This window comes from Chionomys nivalis, chromosome 3, assembly GCF_950005125.1.
Source record: "Chionomys nivalis chromosome 3, mChiNiv1.1, whole genome shotgun sequence".
NCBI classification, from domain to species: Eukaryota; Metazoa; Chordata; class Mammalia; order Rodentia; family Cricetidae; genus Chionomys; species Chionomys nivalis.
The window spans coordinates 73,843,901-73,866,553 of NC_080088.1; the positions used below are offsets into that span (position 1 = coordinate 73,843,901).

The 22,653-nt window shown below is 42.5% G+C and overlaps 1 protein-coding gene across 3 annotated transcripts in view; it reads right to left on the bottom strand.

Annotated features, from left to right (window-relative positions):
- The window catches only part of Yeats2 (YEATS domain containing 2), a 92,096-nt gene that overhangs the window by 18,539 nt on the left and 50,904 nt on the right, over nt 1-22,653 (bottom strand). For all 3 annotated transcript variants that reach the window (XM_057764274.1, XM_057764271.1, XM_057764272.1), the window contains 9 exons: nt 22,163-22,321; nt 20,459-20,562; nt 19,153-19,260; nt 18,570-18,752; nt 8,252-8,510; nt 6,552-6,713; nt 5,042-5,223; nt 3,999-4,157; nt 231-407 (listed from right to left, as the gene is read on the bottom strand). In XM_057764274.1, the coding sequence (XP_057620257.1) occupies nt 231-407; nt 3,999-4,157; nt 5,042-5,223; nt 6,552-6,713; nt 8,252-8,510; nt 18,570-18,752; nt 19,153-19,260; nt 20,459-20,562; nt 22,163-22,321 (1,493 nt within the window). The remainder of the gene's footprint in view (nt 1-230; nt 408-3,998; nt 4,158-5,041; nt 5,224-6,551; nt 6,714-8,251; nt 8,511-18,569; nt 18,753-19,152; nt 19,261-20,458; nt 20,563-22,162; nt 22,322-22,653) is intronic.

Sequence of the window (22,653 nt, forward strand, 5' to 3'; positions counted from 1 at the left end):
CTTTGGGGGACGATGACAATGATGTGGAAACAGCTGATGAGAGGAGTTAGCCAGCCCTGTAAATAGAATAAAAACCACTGAACTACATTTTGGAATGGTACATTTCATGCTATGTGAATTCTATACTTCAATTTAAAAAAGAACCAGCATCTCAGGGGTTCTAAAAAGCCCCACTGTTGTGCCTGGGGATGTCCTGTTTGCCCATTCTCATTTTCACAGCAGGCTCTCACCTGATGTGCAGCTCCATTTGCTGAGAAGGTCACAGCAGGGGAGGGAGCAGCCGTGATCACTCCTCCTGACACCCGCAGCATCGTGGTCCCAGGCTTGGCAAGTTGTGAAGCTGCAGGCACAGACTTCAGGGTGTTGTCGGGTAACTTCACCAGTGAGGCCTGCCCAGCAGTAGCTGCCTGCAGCAATCAAAAGGCCAAGTGACAAAGCTGTACAACTTGTTCCTCATCCGCATTTGAAACATATTTAAGCAATCAGGACTGTGGGATGCAGGAGTCTTTCCAACAGGCTGAATTCTACAACCACTGAGGTTCCCTTACACTAAAGTGGAAGAAATAAACAAATGCATTTGCAAATCACCATTTGTAATCTGGATCTTCAAAGCCATCAGGCCCTGCTTTCAAAATAACTGAGTCAAAGTTTCCTTAAATGCCATGGAGTATTTCTGTGATTTCTGTGTGTGTGCATATCTGTGAGCATGTGCACATGTGTGTGCACATGAAAAAGGCTGCAGGAGGCCTTCAGGTGCTCTGCTCTATTAGGTCTTTGCTCATTTCCTAGAGACAGGGTCTCTCACTGACCCTAGGCTAGTGGCCAGTACCCCGTGATTCTCCAGTGTCTGCCCCTTAAAGCACTGGGGTTATGTCAGCATGGCTGCACCCAATGTAAGAAAAAATTTTAATTACTATTATCTTGGGTGGGTGCAGTTGTGCACAAGCCAGTTGGTTCTTTCTTTCCATCTTTTCATGGGCTATGAGGACTGAACAGGTTGCTACACTAAGTGCCTCTACCTCTTTTTACATGGATACCGAGAATCTGAACTCGAGTCTTCCTCCTTGAGTGCTCTTACCTGCCTTTCCAGCCCCACATGGAGGCTTCAAACAGGAAAAATTAAACCTGGGTAGGGTGAGATTCACTCTATTGGTACTCTGGGACAGATACAGAGTCAGAATTTATTTTTTATCTTCTTTATCATTTCAGGAAAGTTAATGGTGCTTCATGACAGATATAGGGCCAACACTTATCTGTTTGTTTGGCTACCTGTCCAACTATTCATCTATCCATCCACCCACCCATCCATTTATTTATTTGATTGTCCGTCCGTCCACATGCCTATCCATCCATCCATCCATCCATCCATCCATCCATCCATCCATCCACCCACCCACCCACCCACCCACCCACCCATTTATTGGGGGGGGGGCAGGGTCTCTCTATGTAGCACTGGCTGGATTCAAACTCATGAAGATCTGCCTGCCTTTCCTTTCCAAATGCTGCGATTAAACATGTCATCATATCCAGTCCAACAATACCTCTGTGTCTACAAATTTCACTCTTTGAATTCCTTAAAACAAGAATATGAAGACCACTGACTCAATCACGTTTGTGTGACTAAACATCTGGTACCTTAACTTCTTATTGAAAAGGTGCAATAAAAACACTACTATATGCCACTCAAACCAGGTTTTTTTTTTTTTTTTTTTTGGAGAAAGTGGTTAATTATGTATGGTTAGTCAGTTTTGAGCTCACTATCCTCCTGCCTTAATCTCCCACGTGTCAGCACTACAGAAATGCAACAGCACACCTAGCTCACTCAACCCCTAAGTAAGTACTATTACTTGCTATTACCATTAGGTTTGGTGCTGAGGATCAAACCCAGGTTCTCAGGAATGCTAGGAAGCTTCTACCATTGAGCCACATATAATCTCAGCACCTCAAACTATAGTAAGATTTATCGAAATGATCACCTAAATTCTGAGACATCTTTAACAAGTTCCCCCTAAAACTAGGCCTTTAATCCCAGGACTGGGGAGGCAGAAGCACTCCTGCTTCTGTGAGTTCAAGGTTAGCCTAGTATACATAGAGAGAACCTGTCTCAAAAAACAAAGTTTCCTCTTCTATAATTCTAAGTTCCCTTTATTTTATTGTTTTTATTTATGTATCTGAATGTTCCTCCTGTCATATGCAGATGTGCCCACAGAAGACAGAAGAGGACACTGGACTCTGAACTGGGATTAGAGACAGTTGTAATCTGTCCTGCGCATGCTGGAAACAAAGCCCAGGTCCTCTGGAAGAACAGCCCAAACTCTTAACTGCTGAGCCATCTCTGCAGCCCCTTTAAGTGTCCTTTATATTGCTATTGGTCTTTGTGCCTTACACATTTTTGCCATCACATAGTTTGATGAATAAATAATTATGCTATTCAATTTTCATTGCAGATCTTTGCTTTGATCCCCCCAAAGTTTATGTTTCATAATGTTGAAAATCTTGATTGTCAACTTAACAGGATTTAGAGTTACCATGGAAACAATCCTCTGAGGAGGTTTATGACGGATTTAAGCAATGGTAACTGAGGTGAGATAACCTACTCTAAATGTGGTTGACACCATCCCTTCATCTAGAGTCCCAGGCTGCTTCCCGACTGGGGAGGCAACATGCCCAGCTGCCTTCTTTCTGGCTGCCATGACTTCCTACCAAGGTGAACTGTAATCTAGAACTGTGAGCTGTAATAAACCCTTTCTCCCTCTTTCCCTCCCTGAGGTTGTGTCTGTCAGCCAGTTTGTCACAGAAATAAAAGTACACAAATTAAGAATTGTGAACTAAACACATCCCACCATAGTTTTCCATTCTTCCCAGTACCAAAATTATAACAATGATAGAAAAAAGTTGGGCAGTGGTGGCGTATACCTTTAATCCCAACACTCAGGAGGCAGAGGTTGGTGGATGAGTTTGAGGCCAACCTGATCTACAGAGTGAGTTCCAGGACAGGCTCCAAAGCTACACAGAGAAACCCTGTCTCAATACTCGTCCCCACCCCCAAAAAAGACAGAAAATAAACACCGTCAACTGACTGTGTTCAAAAGCTCCTCAGTGAACAAGTGATTATGTATGACAACCAAACAAAAACAACCCTAAAACTTCAAGAAGAAACAACCTAAACTGCCGAGCTATTAAATAAGTTAGAAAAATAGTTGAGCAAATCAGACAGATAACTACTACTGATCAATATCTCTTGAAAAATGCTAAACAAAGTCTATTAAATTGAGCCCTGCAAATATACTGATAACGGATAAAATATGAAAACGAAGTGTGGCTTGCTCCAGAATTATACAAATGGTGTAACAGTAAAAAGCAATGTGACAAACTTAAAAAGCTGAAAATCTCATTATTGGCATAAAGGACAAAAAATGTGTCTATCTGTCAAAACAAAAACAGAACCAAGGACCCAGTACCCATGTTCTGAGACGGGGCCTCCAGGCTGCTCTCCACGTCTCTGCTCCTGTGATTTACATCTTCTCACGGAAGACCACAATGTCCCGACCCAGTCAAAATCCTGTGACTGCTTCTTTGGTTTAAAGAATGCTGTGGAAAATGTGTTCCCAATCCTAATCTGCCACAGCATTTACTATGTGGCGTGACGGCTGACGTCATATAGTTTACGAACTGGGGTCTCTCACATGAAATCCCTTCCACAGAAACTTTAAAGCTAAGTGTCGAGGAATCTGTGCCTTCTATGGAAGCAGATGGCCATCCTCTCCATCAGCTGCACCAGGTTGTACCACTCCCATATCTCAACAACCCTTGGCCTTTTTTCCTCATTCTAATTATATGTTCCTAAACCTGAGGTTTATACTCATTCTTCTGAACTGTTTCGTTTAGTTTCTTACATAATCTTAGCTTCATTAGGATTTCCTCCAGTTTGTACAAAGAAAAACAGATTAACGGCATAATAGCCATGCATTAGGTGTGTTAAGTGTGTATGCACTTACCTGTGTAAACAAAGTGGTTTTCTGTCCAGAGATGACTTTCAATGTCTGTTGTCCCTGTGCAGAGGATGAGCTCACTCCCAGTGTTCCTTGAACAACTGATGCAGTAGTCAATTGTTTTCCAGGTGTCTGGGGTGATGGCTGGCCAACTAAGAATGTACCCTAAGTTGGGGGAAAGAATTCATGGAAATACAATGAATCTGATCACTTTCGACTACAGTCTGTAATGACTCAGCTGCCTTCTACAACTCTGAAGTACCTGAAGTGAAAGCCAATTGAGTGTCACCAGGAAGCCTACCCTATGCACTGCAGTTGCAGAATAGGTTTCAACGTGCACCTGAACTCATTCCCATCCTTCTCAAGGAGAATGTCTGGACCAAATCTGACTACACCTTTGGAGGATAAACACTTCAGTGACAAGGAAAAAGAAGGAACGGAGCTTTTCCTTATTAAATCCAACCCAAACACCACAGCCTGATGCTGCCTCTGGTTTTCCTTAAGAGCCGAATTTCAATTGTACATTAATACTATTTATTAATTCATGGATGAATGGGGGCAATTAGCATAGCATAAGCTTTCTCTGGAGAAGCAAGATGTGGATTCAAATGCAAACTCTACCATTAGCTTAGCAGGAAGGTCTTTTTTTTTTTTTTTTTTAAAAAGATTTATTTATTTATTATGTATACAACATTCCTTCCATGTATGCTTGCATGCCAGAAGAGGGCACCAGATCTCATTATAAATGGCTGTGAGCCACCATGTGGTTGCTGGGAATTGAACTCAGGACCTCTGGAAGGGCAGCCAGTGCTCTTAACCTCTGAGCCATCTCTCCAGCCTCCAGGAAGGTCTTACATCAATTATTTAAGTATTTTTGAATCTATCTTTTCACCTCTCAAAACAAAGCAAGCTCAAAATACAGATTTATAACATGGCTAAAAATGTTAGTATTGACCCCTGATCCTAGAATGGTAAAGGGAAATCAACAGTAATTAAAGGCATTTATCAGGTAATTAAATAATTTACAAGATCAGGTAAACTTCCCAGACCTGGGGAGTTTGCTTGAGGATGTAGGATGTGTAAGTCAGGTGCTGGGACACCCCTCCTGGGCCAGTGGTGCTTGGGGTCCCTCCTGCTCCGCTGCCACGGCCGCCACCTCCACTGCCTCCCCCTCCTGCGCCACCACTGCTGCTGCCACTGCCACCAGCAGCAGTCGAGCCAGACTGGAGGTCTGCAAGCACAATGAGTGACAGGAACATCACAGAAAGTAGCTCGACAGAAGAAACAGTTGAGCAGATGCTTTGTCCACACCACCATTCCTCTATAATCTGCTTATCCTATGATGAGCGAGGAAAACTCCCCCAAAGTTTAGAGACGAGACTGAATCTACTTACACCGTGAACACTTGTAGTCTGGAAATCTTAAATTCAAAAACTCTGGGAGACTTAAGTAACACTCAAAGTTCTGGATTATGGAGCACATTAGATTTCAGATTTCTTCTGGATTACAGATGATTACTCAATAAATCTATATAAATATTCCAAAAACTGCAAACTCTGGTCCCAAGCATTCTAGACAGAGGACATTTAATTTGTACTTCCAAAAGGATCGCAGCCAACTGTATCTTAACTCTGACTACAATGACAAACGTCCTTGACAGCATTTTGACTTAATGCTGTGAGATGAGCGTCTGATGCTAACGTTTAAGAGATAAGTGGTTTTAAATCAAATTATCTGTCTTTGGCTCTAAGTTCCCAAGTCTTTTTCAGATCTCACTCCAAAGCTGATGGACTTTTCTCTTCCTTCCGAGTTGGTGAGTAACAGGTAAGATCTCCCTGGACTGTAAGCGTATGTTCAATCTTCCCCAGCTTGGTTACAGTGAGCACAACCCTTCTCAGTAGTCTGTGACCCCAAGGACACTAAACCAGAGGTTCCCCTGCTTCAGCTGTGGAGTACTGAGGCTGGCCTCTCCTTATGCAGTCACTACACTACTTGGGGGCGAGGAGACGAGACCAGACTAAGCGGTAAAGGCCCACTACAGAAATGGCAGTGGCTTATACAGTGCACTGAGTCATTCTTTTCTCCCATCTAAGCATTTACCAGGCCTGATAAAATGGTGCACATTGGAGATAATTTGTCAACAGACTAGGGAGCCTGGCTACTGTAACATTACACTTTAATGCAGAGGAAAATATGTATTTTCAACACCACTCACACTGCCATTGTCAAAGCAATGTTTTACGTAACTAAATAAACTACCTGGTTTCCTTGGGGCTTTAGACACACACTTAGCTTGAACCCAGAATTCTCAAACCTAACAATACAACTAAAAACTAGCCACAGAGACAACTGGCTCCTACCCTTGCACATCTGCTTTAGAAAACAACCCAGCCACTGCAAGCAGATGAACCCTTCCCCAGTTCTTCGCTAACACAGCCTGGGTAGCCAGGCCTCTCCACAACCCATCTGATCCAATCTCCAAAGAGAACAACCCAACTGTCCCTCAGCTGGACGAGATGAACGAGATCCAGGGACCAAGTGATGGAAACATGGACTAACTGGCATTGTTGGTAGCTCGCAGGATGGCTCCTTGAGGAATTAGCAGCAGCTTCCCTTTTCCTGAGGGGTTCTTGCTGTTTGTGGTAAGGTACAGTTTAGTGCCTGGAGGCAAATTTGCCAAGTTGGCCAAATTAGTGGCTGGTAGCTGCAATGTTGCCATTACTAAAACGATAAGAAGGGGGAGGGGGGACAAGAAGATAAGATCAACTATGGATAATACTCTAAAATTAAAACATGGAACAATTAACATACATATTTAAAAAAACACTAACAAAGAGTAAATTTAGTTCATTTTCTAAATGTCTTAAACTAAAAATAATTTACATACTAAAAAAGCCTTCCACAAGTTAATGCTGTATACAAACAGGCTGAGCCTACATCTTAATTTTGCATGCCAATGAGCCTATCTCCCCAGTCCTGACGATTTCTTCTATCTTTTGTCTCCTCCCCTGCTTTGTAAAGAGACTCACTACAGAGATCAGGCTAGATTCGAACTCATGCTTTCCCCACACACCAAGGTTGTTAAGTATGAACCAACAAGTCAGACTCTCACACACTTGCCAATTTTTTTTTTTCTTTTTTGAAGATTCATTATAGGGGCTAGAGAAGTGCATTGGCAGTTAAGAGCACCAACTGTTCTTCCCAGGTTTAGTTCTCAGCACCCACACAGTGGCTCATAATCATCTCTAGCTTCTGGTCCAAAGGATTTGTCTCCCTCTTCTGGCTCCTGAGGGCACTTCACACACAGAGTTTACAGACATTTATGTCAGCAAAACACTCATACACATAAAATAAAAATAATTCCCCAGCTTCTTTTCTCTCTCTCTCTTTTTTTTTTAAACTGAGAACAATAATTTTCCCGGAGAGACTTGGGAGAGTAGATGACACCCTTTTACTGTCACTATGGTACTGTGCATGATTCCTATGGGAACAGCAAAAGGAACCAGCAGAGAGCAGCTACCACCAACGCCAGCAGGAACAGACCCAAACGTCACAGTTAGAGAATTTGTAGACAATATTCAACAAATACTTACTGAAGCTAACTAATTGCTAGGTACTGTGGCCACACGAGGAAAACAAAGTTTCTTTACTGACTGTACAAAGCTTTCAGGTATCAGATTTACACATAAAATAAAAATAAATAAACCTCAAAAACAAAAGCTCTTAGGCATTTTGTGTTCATGCTCTCAGAAACAATGAGGGCGATAGCTTATTCATGTTGTTCAAACTTCTGCTTGGTAGAGTGTTTACTAGTTATACATTTCAAATGTAGCTGAAGCACATCTCAAAGTGGACTAGAATGGCTGAAAATGACTTCAGACCTGCATCATACAATCTTTGATTTTTATTTTACTTGAACAGACATCTACAGTGCATACATAAAATAAAACTTAAACTACTTATAGATCTCTATATAAAACAGTCCAGGTGTAGCGGCTAACAAGCACTTTCCTAATAGTCTGGATTCGATTCTCCTCACCCACACAGTAGATCTCTATGAGTTCAAGGCCAGCATAATCTACAGAGCGGGTGCCAGGACAGTTAAGGCTACCCTACTGAGAGAAACCCTGTCTCAACCCCATCCACCCCCCCAAAAAAATCCATGGAAAGAAACCAACGTTACACTTTTCTAGTTAGAACCTGACAGCAAATTGAATCATAGTTAATTCCATATAGTGAGGCAATTAATTCCCAGTTACCTGAGCCCTGGGAGCCACTCTTCGGCGGCCCAGCAGCTGTGACCTGAGTCTTGGTTAAGGTCTGCACTGGTTGAGCAACAATGGTCCCTCCACCTCCACTCACGATTGCTTTGGCAACTCCTTGGGTGACCACTTGCTTTGGACCAACTGCCTTGGTGACAGAAGAACTGGCCTTGGCGACAAGGATTTGGCCACTGCTGATTGCCACAGCCTGCTTCACTGTGGAAGGTAAGGTAGAGCCGACAGGCACGCCAACAACCTATTCAAAACAAAAGACTATTATTATTTTGCATAGCCCTGTTAAGTTCTCTGGGGTCAAAGCAGGCTCTCTCTGCTCCAGTAAAAACAAAGCAATAGCAGGGGTTGGGGTTGGGTGGTGTCACACAAAAATCTAACTGTCGCAAACAAAGGTGCCAGGACACACAAGAAAAATATCTCATATGGTTTAAGTATTGCCATAAAACAAAAGTTTAGTGACAGTCCCAAAATTTCCACTAGAATAGGAAAGCATTATACATACACAAACTTAGAAAAGATACATACAAAACCCAATTCTCAAAAATATTCCTAATGTAGCTGGGCAGTGATGGCACACGCCTTTAATCCCAGTACTCAGGGAGGCAGAGGCAGGGGGATCTATCTCCCTGAGTTCAAGGCCAGCCCGATCTACAGAGTGAGTTCCAGGACAGCCAGAGATACACAGAGAAACTGTCAGGAAAAGTCAAAAAGAAAAAAAAATTCCTAATGTTTTTATTTCCAATACCTTTCAATGTTCTCTGTAATTAGAACTGGGATCACACTACACATAGTTTTACAACATTAATAAGTAACAGAAGCGTTTTCCAGTGTTATATTTCAAACCATCTTCAGTTGACCAGGTATAGTATAGCACAGGAATACATAAAAACATCTACATAAGCATCCTGTGCTGCTGGAAAGGCAGGGGCTTCAAACTTCATATCATGAAAACTGCAAACCCCACCCCACCCCACCCAGATTGTTCTGTAAATTCTGTAAATTCTGTAAATTCTGTAGTCTGCCCATCTGAGTGACCCTTTCTTTCCTCACCATGTGACAGCTTTCCACCCGATACTAGGGAAAAGAACCTTTTTATTTACCGTCCCTCATCTCTCCCTCCTTGAGGACAAACACGGTTTAAAAAAAAAAGAAAAAGAAAGAAAGAAGAAAAAAAGGAAACATTTTAAATAAAAATACTGAATTGAAAAAAATTTACTCTGGGTTCCATGTATTCCAGGTCAGCCTCAAACTTGCTATATAGTTGAGGGTGAGCCGGAAATTCTGTAAACCAAGTGCCACCAAGTCCAATATATCTGATTCTAGGTACTGAACTCAGGGTTTTGTGAGTGGTGGTGAGCACGCTGCCACTTGAGCTATATCTCCAGCCCTACTTTAAAAAAAAAATCCAGAACCCAATTAAATTGTAACTGTTTCTAAAAGTAACTTCTTTTTAATTAAAAAAATTTAAGCAGCTTATTCTAAGAGAATAAGCAGGAAAATGTTAAATTAGAAAAGATAATTAGGGCTAGTGAGAGGATCCAGTGGGTAAAGGGCTTAACTCATAATCCCGACAACCTGAGTTTGACCCCTGGAGCCCATACAGCTGGAAGCAGAGAGGCAATTTCATAGTTGCTCTCTGGATACACATGCACGCCCTGCCACATACGTGCCCATAAACACACAAATAATAATAACTGAAGAAGGAAACAATATTAACTGAGTCACAAGAAATATAAGCCACCTCCCTTTATTTAACTTATTGTATGTTGAGGTCAGAAGGCTGGAAGACAACTGTGGGGGTTAGCTCTCCCACATGTGGGTCCTATGAGGCTTGGGGTCTAACATCTCTACCTAAGTATCACAATGCCCTCCACTTTCTAAGGCAAACTTGTTTGATGTGGGGTTCCCCTCTGTGTGCTATGAATATGTTTTATTACCATTGGTTACTAAAGAAACTGTTTCAGCTAATGGCTTAGCAGAGTAAAACCAGGTCAGAAATAGAACAGAGATAGAGAGTAGGCAGAGTCAAGAAGACATCCTGTAGCTGCACAAGGAGACAAAACCTGGAACTTAGCTGGTAAGCCACAGCATTGCGGCGATACACAGATTAAAAGAAATGGGTTAATTTTAGATGTAAGAGCTAGCTAGGAAAATGCCTGGACTATTGGCCAAACAGTGCTGTAATTAATACAGTTTCTGTGTGATTACTCAGGTCTTGACAGTCCCTGCCTACAGGCTGTGTGTGCTGGTGCTCATCTACACCTCCAGCACTTGGAAGGTGGAGGTCAGTCTGGACCACATGAGACCCTGTCTTCAAGCAATGGCTGGCCAGATGACCCCTGCTAAGCGTGCATTTACTCAGCCAGAGGACCTGAGTTCACTTTCCAGCACCCACATTGGGCAGCTCACATCCTTGTAACTCTAGCTTCAGGAATTGTGACTCCTTCTAGTCTCTGTTATGGTTTAAAATAAAAACGCTGCAGGTCCCCGAGGGGCACAGCGGCAGAAATTCTGCAGGTCCCCAAGTGGCGGCAATGGGCAGCAGGCATGAGACCACGGTGGGCCACAAAGGCAGCTGGGTACCAAGCCGGGAGCTGGGCAGCGGGTGAAGACAGAGACGAATAGGCATGCCATGCAGTGTGAGATTGGATTATGGAGGAGAAATGGGGGAAGGGAAGAAGGGAGAAGAGCAGAGAGAGAGGCAGAAAGAGAGAGAGAGAAAAAGAGAGAACCAGAGAAGGGAAGGAGCCATGCAGCAGCTACCTCCTTGAGAGAAAGGAAAAAGAGCTCAGAATGGAAGAAGATCCGCCCACATCAGCAGTGGAGGGGGGAGTGGGTGGGGCTTGTCTCTTAAAGGGACAGGACAGACCATTACAGTCTCCAAGCACAGGCAAGCATATGCTACACACACAGGCGACAAAACATCTAAACACATAAAACAAAATAAAGATTTTTCAAAAGGTATGGATGGAATTATTTCTAGAAAGAACAAAACAGACTTCATCTGGAGGAGAAAAAGACCACACTCACGCTAAAGCAAATATGCATATGCTAATATAGGAGAAGGTATCTATTTTATGTGATATATATATATAAAGAGTTAGATAGTGATTAATTATTTTCAATATTTTAGTGAAATATTTGAATTATTAAAAAGTCAGAGGTGCTGGGAAGACAGCTCAGAGACTAAGAACAAGTACTATTCACTCAGAGGACCCAAGTTCAATTCACTGTACCTGTGCAGGCAGCTCATAACTGCCAGTGACACCAGGTCCAGGGGCATTCAAGGCCTCTGGCCTCCAACGGCACCTGTACTCACTTGGACATAACTACACACACACAAAATTTAAGAAAATAAGAGTGGTAAGCAGGGTGTCAGGATGGCTGAGCAGTGTAAAGCACCAGACTAAAGTATCAAGGGAACAAAAAATAAAAAATTGCCGGTTTGCCGGTGGTGGGTGGCACACTCCTTTAATCCTAGCACTTGGGAGGCAGAGGCAGGTGGATCTTTGTGAGTTCAAGCCTAGCCTGGTCTACAGAGTGATATCCAGGACAGCCAGGGATACAAAGAAAAGCCCTGTCACAAAAAAAAACTTAAAAAATAAAGTATCAAGGATGGGGGAGAGGGGGTAGAACACAGTGTTATAAAGGATTAAATGGGAATAATGGAACGAAGGGTTAATTTGGGATGGAGGATGTGAGGGTGGGGGTAGAGAAGAAACTATGGGAAAGGATAACTAACACTAAAGGCCTTCCCCATCAACCCTACAATGGGGGCACAAAATCTCAAATAGACACCTCATACTAGCTAATAAAAAACCCCACTAGCAGGAAAGAATTACCTTTTTGAGTTGTTGAGTGGTGCAGGAGAATTGTCTGTATTCTGTCAATCATGTTTTAAATAAACGCTGATTGGCCAGGCAAGGAAGTATAGGCGGGAAGACCAGACAGGAAGTAGAAATGATGTAATGAGAACAGGAGAATTCTGGGAAGGAAGAAGTTGATTCCTCCCACTCCTGCCCAGACCACCAAAGCAGCAGGATGTAATCTGCCCCACTGAAAAAAGGTACTGAGCCACATGGCTAACAAAGATCAGAAAAATGGGTTAATCAAGATGTGAGAGTTAGCCATTGAGAGGCTAGAGCTAATGAGCCAATCAGCTTATAATTTATGGAGACCTATGTGTGATTTTTTTGGGGGGGCTAAACAGTTGAGGGGTACTGGGTGGGACAGAAATCCAAACAAACAGGCCCAGCCATCATGTTACAGTTGAGCAACTTTGGGGCTTCACTCCCAAAGCTAGCTGGACAACACAAACTGGACTCAATGGTAGGAGATGACACCCTACTCCAAGTTGGGTGGTATGGTGGTTAGCATGAGAATGACACTCACAGGTTCCTATATTTGAACACACGGTTTCCAGTTGGTAAAAGTGGTAAGGATTAGGAGGTGTGGGCTTTGAGGTTTCAAAAGCCAGCTCTATTTCTAGTTAGCATTCTCTGCCTTATGCTTATGATCACATGTAAGCTCTCGGCCACTGCTCCATACTCAAGTCTGCTTGCCTACTGCCATGCTCCCTACCATGGTGATCATGTCATCTTATCATAGCAATAAAAAAATAACTAAAACAGATGGGTAACAAAGGGAATGTGGATATATTGCATAAGAAAAATCATCCACCACGACCATGTAGGCTTCATCCCAGAGATGCAGGGATAGTTCAACATATGAAAATCTGTCAATGTAATCTGTCATATAAACAAATTGAAAGGAAAAAAAAACTACACATGATTATCTCATTAGATGCTGAAAAAGCCTTCAACAAAATACAACACCCCTTCATGATAAAGGTCTTGGAGACAGCAGGGATACATGGAACATACCTAAACATAACAAAGGCAATATACAACAAGCCAACAGCCAACATCAAACTAAATGGAGAGAAACTCCCAGTGATTCCACTGAAATCAGGAACAAGACAAGGTTGTCCACTCTCTCCATATCTATTCAATATAGTTCTTGAGGTCCTAGCTAGAGCAGTAAGACAACAGAAAGGAGATCAAGGGGATACAAATAGGAAAAGAAGTCAAATTCTCACTATTTGTTGATGATATGATAGTTTACATAAGTGACCCCAAAAACTTTACCAAGGAATTTCTACAACTCATAAACACCTTCAGTAATTGTAGCAGGATATAAGACTAACTCAAAAACATCAGTAGCCCTCCTGTACACAGATGATAAATGGGCTGAGAAAGAAAACAGAGAATCAACATCCCTCACAGACAACATAAAATACCTTGGAGTAACTCTAAGCAAACAAGTATGATGAGAGATTTTCAATGATAAACTTTATGAGATGAGAACTAAAACTTTCTGAAGAAGGAAAATGAACACACCAGAAAATGAAATGCTCAAAGTCTTAATAAAAACACTTTATTTTATATGTACAGGCGTGGAGGTCAGAGGGAACCCTTGAGAATGATGCTTTCTTCCCATCATGTGTTCTCCATACCTATGTGGTGAATACCTCTGAGGGGCAATCAAAGAGCTTCTATGAAAAGAAATTCTTAATGCATAGAAAACTGAAGAAGGGGATACAGCAAGACTGTTATTTGAGTCTAAGATTTAATGCCAATACCCACTGCCCTTTTTGTGAGACAGGTTTTACTATGGAGCTTGACCAGCATGAGAAGTTATATAACCCAGGTCCTTGGAGGATGGGCTCAGTGGGTGGCTAGGGAAGGCAAGGTTAGCCCTAACTGGCCTCTAGGCAGCAATCTATGAATAAATGGTTGGATTTCAACTGGATTTTTGTTTCTTACTCAGGGTCCTTATTGAAATGTTAACTAAAGCAGTTAGACAAAGGGAACAAAATAAAAGGGATAAAAATAGGAAAGGAAGAGGCCAAATCTTCCATTTGTAGACAACACAGTACCATAAAAAGACCTTCAAAATGCCACCAGAAAACTCTTCAGATCTGTTAAATACCCTAAGCTAAGCAGTGGGATACAAATCAGCAGCTTTTCTATATACCAGTAACAAACCAACCTGTTAACAAAAAACAAGAACAAAACAAAACAAAAAAACTGGATGGTGGGAATCTTAATTCACAATAGCTTAAAAAAAATCAATTTAACCAAAGAGCTCTACAATGAAAACTTAAAAAGAAAAGCACATACTGTTCTTGCAGACGTCCCAAGTTGGGTTCTCAGTATCTATATCTGCCTGTAATACTAGTTTTACATTATATTCTTGAAGTCATGGATACTGCGTAAGACTGGACTTCTCAATGTCTTATTGGGGCATAAAGGCCTATTCGTCCCTGAGGATCCATAGGCAGTTGGTGGTTGCTGGGGAAGAGAAAAAGATTTTCTTTCTTTTACAGTCACTAGTGAGGTACCCATTCTCCTGTTGATAATACATCACCCTAATTAAACTAAGTTCTCCTGTAAACAATACTAATGAAGCTTAATGAATCAATCACACACATACACACACAGAGAATCATCAGGAGTGAGAAGAGGAAGGTAATGAGTAGGTAAATATAACCAAAATATATGCATGAAAATATAACAAAGCCATTATGTATACTTAGTATATGCTAATAAAAAAATTGGGGCTGGATGGATGGCTCTACAGTTAAAAAACATAGGCTGTTCTTCCAGAGGACCCATACTCACTTCCTGGCACCTACATGGTAGCTCACAATACCTGAAACTCCAGACCCAGAGGATCTGACACCCTCTTCTGGCCTCCATGGGTACCAAGTTCACATGTGGTACACAGACATAAAAAACACTAATACACATTTAAAACAAAAAAAGATAGGAAGGAAGGGGGAGGGAGGGAGAGGGAGAGGGGGAGGGGAGGGAGAGGGAGAGAGGGAGAGGGAGAGGGAGAGGGAGAGGGAGAGAGAGAGAGAGAGAGAGAGAGAGAGAGAGAGAGAGAGAGATCAAACATCCAGGGTCAGTAGTGTACACCTTTAATCCCAGGACTCAGGAGGCAGAGGCAAGCAGACCTCTTTAAGTTTAAGTACATAGTGAGACCATATATAAGGAAAAAAATAAGATTACATTTTAACCTAGCCAGAACGGCTATCATCAAGGTAACAATTCACAACTATTGGCAATACATGGACGTGTCCATTCTTCTGATGCTTTAACTCAACGTTATCATCTACAATGTTCCTGTTCATCAGCCCCAAAATCAAGTTAAGAAGAATTTGCAAAAAGTCTCATGCTAATTTAATTAACTTCACAAGTTCAGATGCAGGCTGCATGCACAGTTATCCGGGTGCACACTTGTTTGGGAGCTGAAGGTTGGACATGCTTAATAGATGCTCAAAGCTATAGCCCCTTACGCCCGATATGTGTGTATGCATGCCACATACAAGATCCATTAGATACTGTTTACTGGTCTCACTATTGCTAATTCTTATTTAGTCCTGAAAGACAGGAGTTATTATTCCTTCCTGGAATATCACATAACCTGGCTGGGTTATAAAAGCAATGAGCCCAGGCCGGGCGGTGGTGGCGCATGCCTTTAATCCCAGCACTCGGGAGGCAGAGACAGGCGGATCTCTGTGAGTTCGAGACCAGCCTGGTCTACAAGAGCTAGTTCCAGGACAGGCTCCAAAACCACAGAGAAACCCTGTCTCAAAAAACCAAAAAAAAAAAAAAAAAAAAAACCAAAAAAAAAAAAAAAAAAAAAGCAATGAGCCCTTAAATTTGAGAATTTCAACAAAAAAGTCTCGACACTCACGTCTGGTTACACCTTACTGCATCTGTCCTATTAAACCTGCTGAGTCCTCAACTCTTTTGTTTAAGGGTAGTACCTCTTCCTATCATTAAACACAAAAACCCTGGTGACAGATAAATCAATTTCTATTGTTCTAAAGTTGTATGGAGTAAAGCTAACCCTTTTGAACCCTCCTGTTTGAGTAGCTTTGAGGGAAGCATTTCAGCAGTCACATGTGCAGAAAGCTCCTCATCTTGAGTCTGATGCATGTATAAACTACTCACACAGGGATGTTTTCGCCCATGCTCTCCCAAGTCTCTGCAGTTCTTCCTCTTGCTTTTCTTTCTCAGGCACCTTTAAGTATTATTCACAGCATCCTTACACAAACCCACCCACTTTCTCAGAGTGGACTGGCTGGATGCAAAAAGGTGGTTAAAAACAGAGGCTAACCTACTGCAGATCTTCTGGGCACCATTGACAATGTGTTAAAAGCCTACACTGGGGCCAGCTGGGCTCAATCAGAAAAGGCAACTTTTACCAAGTCTGGCAACCTGACTTTGATCCCTGGGTCCAAATGTCAGGAGGAGAGAAATGAATCCTACAAATTGTCCTCTGATTTCTACAAGCATGTTGTGACATTCTCTTACCCCACATAAATAAATGCAAAATAAACAAATGAATACAACCTTTTTTTTTTTAACTGGTAAAACCATATATTTCCTTGGTCCAGTGAGACTGCTGACTGGGTAAAGGCACTTGTTACTAAGCCTGATCATCTGAGTTTGATCCCTGGGACCCACAAGATGGAGAGAACTAACTCCATCAAGTAGTCCTCTAACTGTCTCACATCTGTGTCCCTATACACATGGATAAATGTAAAAAAAAGGACAAGGGAAAAAAAACCCTTTTCCCCTATATATAGCACAATATTTTAAATAATGAGTAAGAAGCTGGAGTGATGTCTCAGTGGCTAAAAGCACAGGGCTTGATTCCCCTCCCTCCATCTTGGCTCATAGCTCTCTGCAACTCCAGTCTTAGAGGAATTTGATACCCTCATCTGGTCTCTGGAGCACTGCATGCACATGGTGCACAGAACACACTTAGGCAAAAGACATGCACACATAAAACAAACAAACAAACAAGAGGTTTTAAAAAGTAGCACGTGTAAGACAGCCTGAATAGAAGTTAAGCCACAGAGGCCATCTGAGCAACTCCAGAGGCTAAGGCAGGACTGCAGGCCAGTCTGGGTTACAAGGTTGACCTAACCTCAAAATACAAAGTAAAAAGAAGCTGAGCTCAGTTGCAGAATACTTATCTAACACATGTGAGGTCCCAGGTTCTACTCTGTTGTTGGCAAGCACAGAACAACAGTTACAAACAGCAAATGATTCACTGAAGGGGTGGCAGAGCTCACCTGAAGCCAAAGCAATGCTGCGGCATTTTCTAGCTGCCCAGGGCATCTGAGGCAGCAGGCAGCTTATGAAAAACTAATTCCCACGCCCTTGGGGGAAATTGTGACGCAGTAAATTTGGGACAGATAAGGAATTGCTATGTTTTAAATCAGAAGATGAACTGTCTGCTGAGGTAAGTTTTGGAAACATTACAGATTCTTACAGATTTAAAAACAACCTGTAACACTGAATTTTCATCTTTACCCCAGAGAGACCTACTTATCTAAACTAACGCAATTTATGTAATACCATCTTCCATTTTAGAGCATTCTTCTCAAAACAATTCACTCTCCTAGACAGTCTGGGCTTTGAAGCTGAAATATAAACACCCACAAAACATTCCCAATAGCTTCAGAACATACCGCCAAAACACCAGAATAAGTTAACCATGTGTTCCAAAAGCAAGCTTAGAGAAGACAGCTTATAAATCTCACCAGTCCTGGCGTGGTGCATTTGGAGCCAAAAGACATAAGTTTCAAGTCTCTTGTCACTCCCTAGCTATATGCTGTATGTTCATACATTCTCCAGGAAGGTTCCAAGCCCCTCAAACTCATGGTTTTCACATCATAAAATGGGAATGAAAAATACGTGCTTGAACATGTAGTCTGAGAACTACAAGAAACGTATAAATATGAGCATGGCATAAAAGCAGGCGATAGATTTAATATGTGACTGACGTGGTAGAATATGGATTGTGTACTATTTCAAAGTTCCCTATATGCTTATTCTCTGGTACTTCTAAGTTATTAATAAAATGAACCAAATGGCACACACTTGCAATCCTAGCATTTTGGGATATTGAGATACTAGGGTTGCCTTGAAGCTAAGGTCATCTCAAAACAAAACGAATCACACAGCCTGGACAAATGAACAGGTCAAAACAATGCACCCACTTAGACTGAAGTCAAGTAGAAAGCCGATAGGCCCTGCTATTTTTAAGCTGGAGAGAGACTTAAATATCCCTATGCCCCTTAGATTAGTCCTGGGGCTGTTTAAACACGCCCACTCTTGTCAGGGACAGACAGTACAGGGCACGTGTTACTGAGTCTTTTCTGAATAACCTACATTTGTACCTTGGCACCCCACCCCACCCCAAAAACCATACAAACCTTGGAGGGTGGAATCTTTGGAGACTGAGTCGTCCCTTCTCCAGCACTTATGACCTGTTTTTGAGGGGATACAGCTATCATGTGACCCCCTTTCACAGTCACATACTGAGGGAATGGTGACTGGTTGGCAGCTCCTGTGGTGGACACATGAGGGGCTTCCCCAGGTTCCTGTTTGATGATCACCTTGCAACAAAAAATGACACTGAATAAGTACCCGATGGGGGAGTAGGAGGAAGAACCTGTTAACATTTGAATCTCGTCTCTCTGCAATAATATTAATAATAAAGCTTGGTATTCCAGGATGGCTTCATGAGAAAGGAAAAAATACTGCTTTAATAGTCCTTAAGAGGTAGTAAAGGGGCCAAATAGGCTCTCGACTCGATTCCGTGACTCTTCTGTCACTTGTCACAAGGCTGGAAAGCGGTAGAGAGACACAACCCAGTCTGTGACCTCTGAACTCCCGTTTCACTGTACTCCCAGGATGTGGCCCGCACTAAGTGGAGGCATACCTCAGAACTAAGGCCTAGTTCAGAACAGTGGAAACGGCCCCTGGCCCCGAGGCAACGCTGTGGCACACACTCACCTTTGTGAAAGCTCCGAGTCCTCCAGTCACAGCTTTGGGGCTTTGCACTTTAGGGTGACTACCGATTGGGCAAAGAGGTGGCATAGATGCAAATAAAGAATCCTCCTGCTGTGTGTAAAATCATTTATTACACAATAGGCCAAAACAAATTATTTCAGATATTCCAGTCACTTACACAAAGACAAAAGAAAACAAAAACCCACAATGCTCGTGGATCTTCCAAGTTTCTATAAAGCCACTGTAATTCCCTGCTCAAAGCAAATAAAGAGTGAGGTATACATTCCCACCTGAGCTCCTGTAACACCTCAGCACTCAGGAGGCTGACAAAGGAGGACTGCTAGTTCACATCTAGCCTGTACAACATGGTGAGACCCTGCCTCAAAATACAAAAACAAGGAAACCAAATGCTAAAAGTTTTAACTTATCTATGTCCTGATGAATGTTAGAGTTCTATTTAAATTTTCACTGATTAACTTTATTGTTTTATGACAGGGTGTCATGTAGCCAAGGCTGGTCTCACTATCTAGTCAAAGACAAACTTGAACTTCTGATCCTGGTGCCTCTACTTCCTGAGTGCTGTGATTACATGTGTACACCATCACACTTGGTTTTATGTGGCACTGGGGATTAAATCCAAGGCCTTGTGAAAATTAGGCAAGTATTATACCAGTGTTGTATAGCAGTTTCCTGAAGAATACAACATTCTATCTCCCAGGGAAGCTCTGTTAAATACAAGATAAACAACTCAAAATAGCTTCCGAAGTCCCTGAAACTGAGCAGATTCACCAGGGTCCTTCCTCGTAAGAATAAGTAAAAAGGACTGTAGAAATTCCCTCTCAGATAAGGGAAACTGCAAAGACTCTGAGACCAGACCAGCCTGAAGAAGCAGAAATCAGCCCAGTTGTCGACAAGAGAGTGTGTGTATGTGTGCGTGTGCGTGTGCGTGTGTGTGTGCGCGCACAGAGGCTAGAAGCGGATACTGGAACCCTTGAAGCTGGAGTAACAGAGAGTTGTGGGCTGCCGGGTAGGTGCTGGTCCTCTGCAAGAACAACAAGCAATCTGAATGGCTGAGTCATTTTTTCACCCTCTATAGAAGTAATTTTAATACAACTGTCCCCTCCACAAAATAAGTAAGGCCGCCTCTTTCCCCACATTGAGCTTTCAAATTGATACTGGGTGATCACTTGATAGACATACTGAGAACTGTCTTCTACCCCAGGAAGAAACTAAGTGAGGAAATAATCTTCAAGATAACTGTCATTAGCTGGTACGCCTTCTGAGTCTGCACAGAGCAGGGAGAGCTTACCTTGACTGTAGATGTTAAGAAACTACTTCCATGAATTTTAGGAACAGGGGACCCTGTTCCTTGGGAAACCTGAGAGGCCACTGGGAGCTTGCTTGTAGGACTTCCTGATATGCAAAACAGATTCAACAATTATGTATCAATAAAATAAAGTTTAAAATATATTTCAAAATCATTTTCTACCACCCTTCCCGCTTTCAATTACTAAGGGTTAAAAATTCAGAACTCTAAAAGTCTAAACACACGAGCATACCTACACACAGGCAGACACACAAACACACACACAAAAAAAACCACACTTCAACCCTACAAACAGATCACATTCCCAGCCTGGAAAACAGTGAGAAGCTCCTAAGGACAAAATGAAGACGCGGTGACATGTATACAACATACTCTGCTCCCTATACAAGAAGCGACAGTATGACACAAGGGTGTAGGTCATTTAACAAAGGAGCCAACATGCATACATCCAGGGAATGCCAGCTTCTGATGCACCTGTCTCCAATTGCTACCCTATGGCAAGTTATCCCAACTGCACAATTATCACAGTAAATATTAACTGAAGCTCTAAAGTGACATTCAGCAACTTATTTCACCTACCAAATTTGCCTCTTCAGAGTTGTGGCTGATTATTAAAACTAATATGTAGCCCTAAAATGCTCAGCATAACCAAATATGCTCAAAGCAGTACTTCTCAAATCAGTTCTACATGTAAACAACTCTAAAACTGCTAAGTTCAAAACAAAACACCTAGTTGAAAAAGCCCAGTATATATAGTAATGTGTTAATTCTAATACATGGGGTACAGAAATCATCCCCATTACCTTAATATCATTCATTTTATTTTATTTCTCTTTTCACTATTTCCCTTAATAGGGGAAGATTACACTTTGAGAGCATGTGTATAAACATAAATTAAATAAAAGAAATGGATACAAAGTTAGTAAAAGAATAAAAACCAAACCCAGAAACCCTGACAGGCCCCAGGCAGCTGCACCAGACTACAGAGCAGTGTGGTGACTGCAGACAGGCTCCATGCAGCTGTACTGGACTACAGGGCAGTGTGGTGACTGCAGACAGGATCCATGCAGCTGTGCCGGACTACAGGGCAGTGTGGTGACTGCAGACAGGATCCATGCAGCTGTGCCGGACTACAGGGCAGTGTGGTGACTGCAGACAGGCTCCATGCAGCTGCACCAGACTACAGAGCAGTGTGGTGACTGCAGACAGGCTCCATGCAGCTGTGCCGGACTACAGGGCAGTGTGGTGACTGCAGACAGGCTCCATGCAGCTGTGCTGGACTACAGGGCAGTGTGGTGACTGCAGACAGGCTCCATGCAACTGTGCCAGACTACAGGGACAGTGTGGTGTCTGCAGACAGGATCCATGCAGCTGTGCTGGACTACAGGGCAGTGTGGTGACTGCAGACAGGATCCATGCAGCTGTGCCGGACTACAGGGCAGTGTGGTGACTGCAGACAGGATCCATGCAGCTGTGCCAGACTACAGGGACAGTGTGGTGTCTGTAGAAAAGGCTTCTAATTAAACTAAACTTTGAACTTTCATACACAGAGAATCTTCCTCAGAGAAACAGTATGGCTTCCTTTTCATACACATTTACTTATGGATGGAGGGTTGGTTCATGGTAGGATTTTATCATTAGTAAAAGATCAAACCTTTAGATTGCATGAATATTGCTTATACATACCTGCACTCGGAGCGGAGGCTCCAATAACCTGTGCAGGCTTATCCACAATAACATGAGGGTTATTTATACCAGAGTTGGTAGTACCTTGCTTCACATGAACTGGAGTGGAAGTTGGGGTGCGAGGCAATGGTGATGGACTTGGAGTTGATATTGGAGAACCTTTGTTAATTAAGGAAAGGAGAGAAAAAAGTACACATATAATTTAAGGGCATCAGAGAACAGGAATTTCAGATACTGAGCCAGGCTCAGTCAGCGTAGCTGGGTTCAGGTCCAGCTATCATGTACTTGGAATCAGCCCAGAACAGCAAATTGAGCACCCAATTAGAAACAGATTTTGGGGCTGGAGAGATGGCTCAGAAGTTAAGAGCACTTGGTGCTCTTCTAGAGGAAGTGGGTTTATTTCCCAGTACCCGCATGGCAGTTCACAATGCCTGTAGCTTCAGTTCCAGGGTATTAAAAGCCCTCTTCTGACCTCTACTAGCACTGCTTAC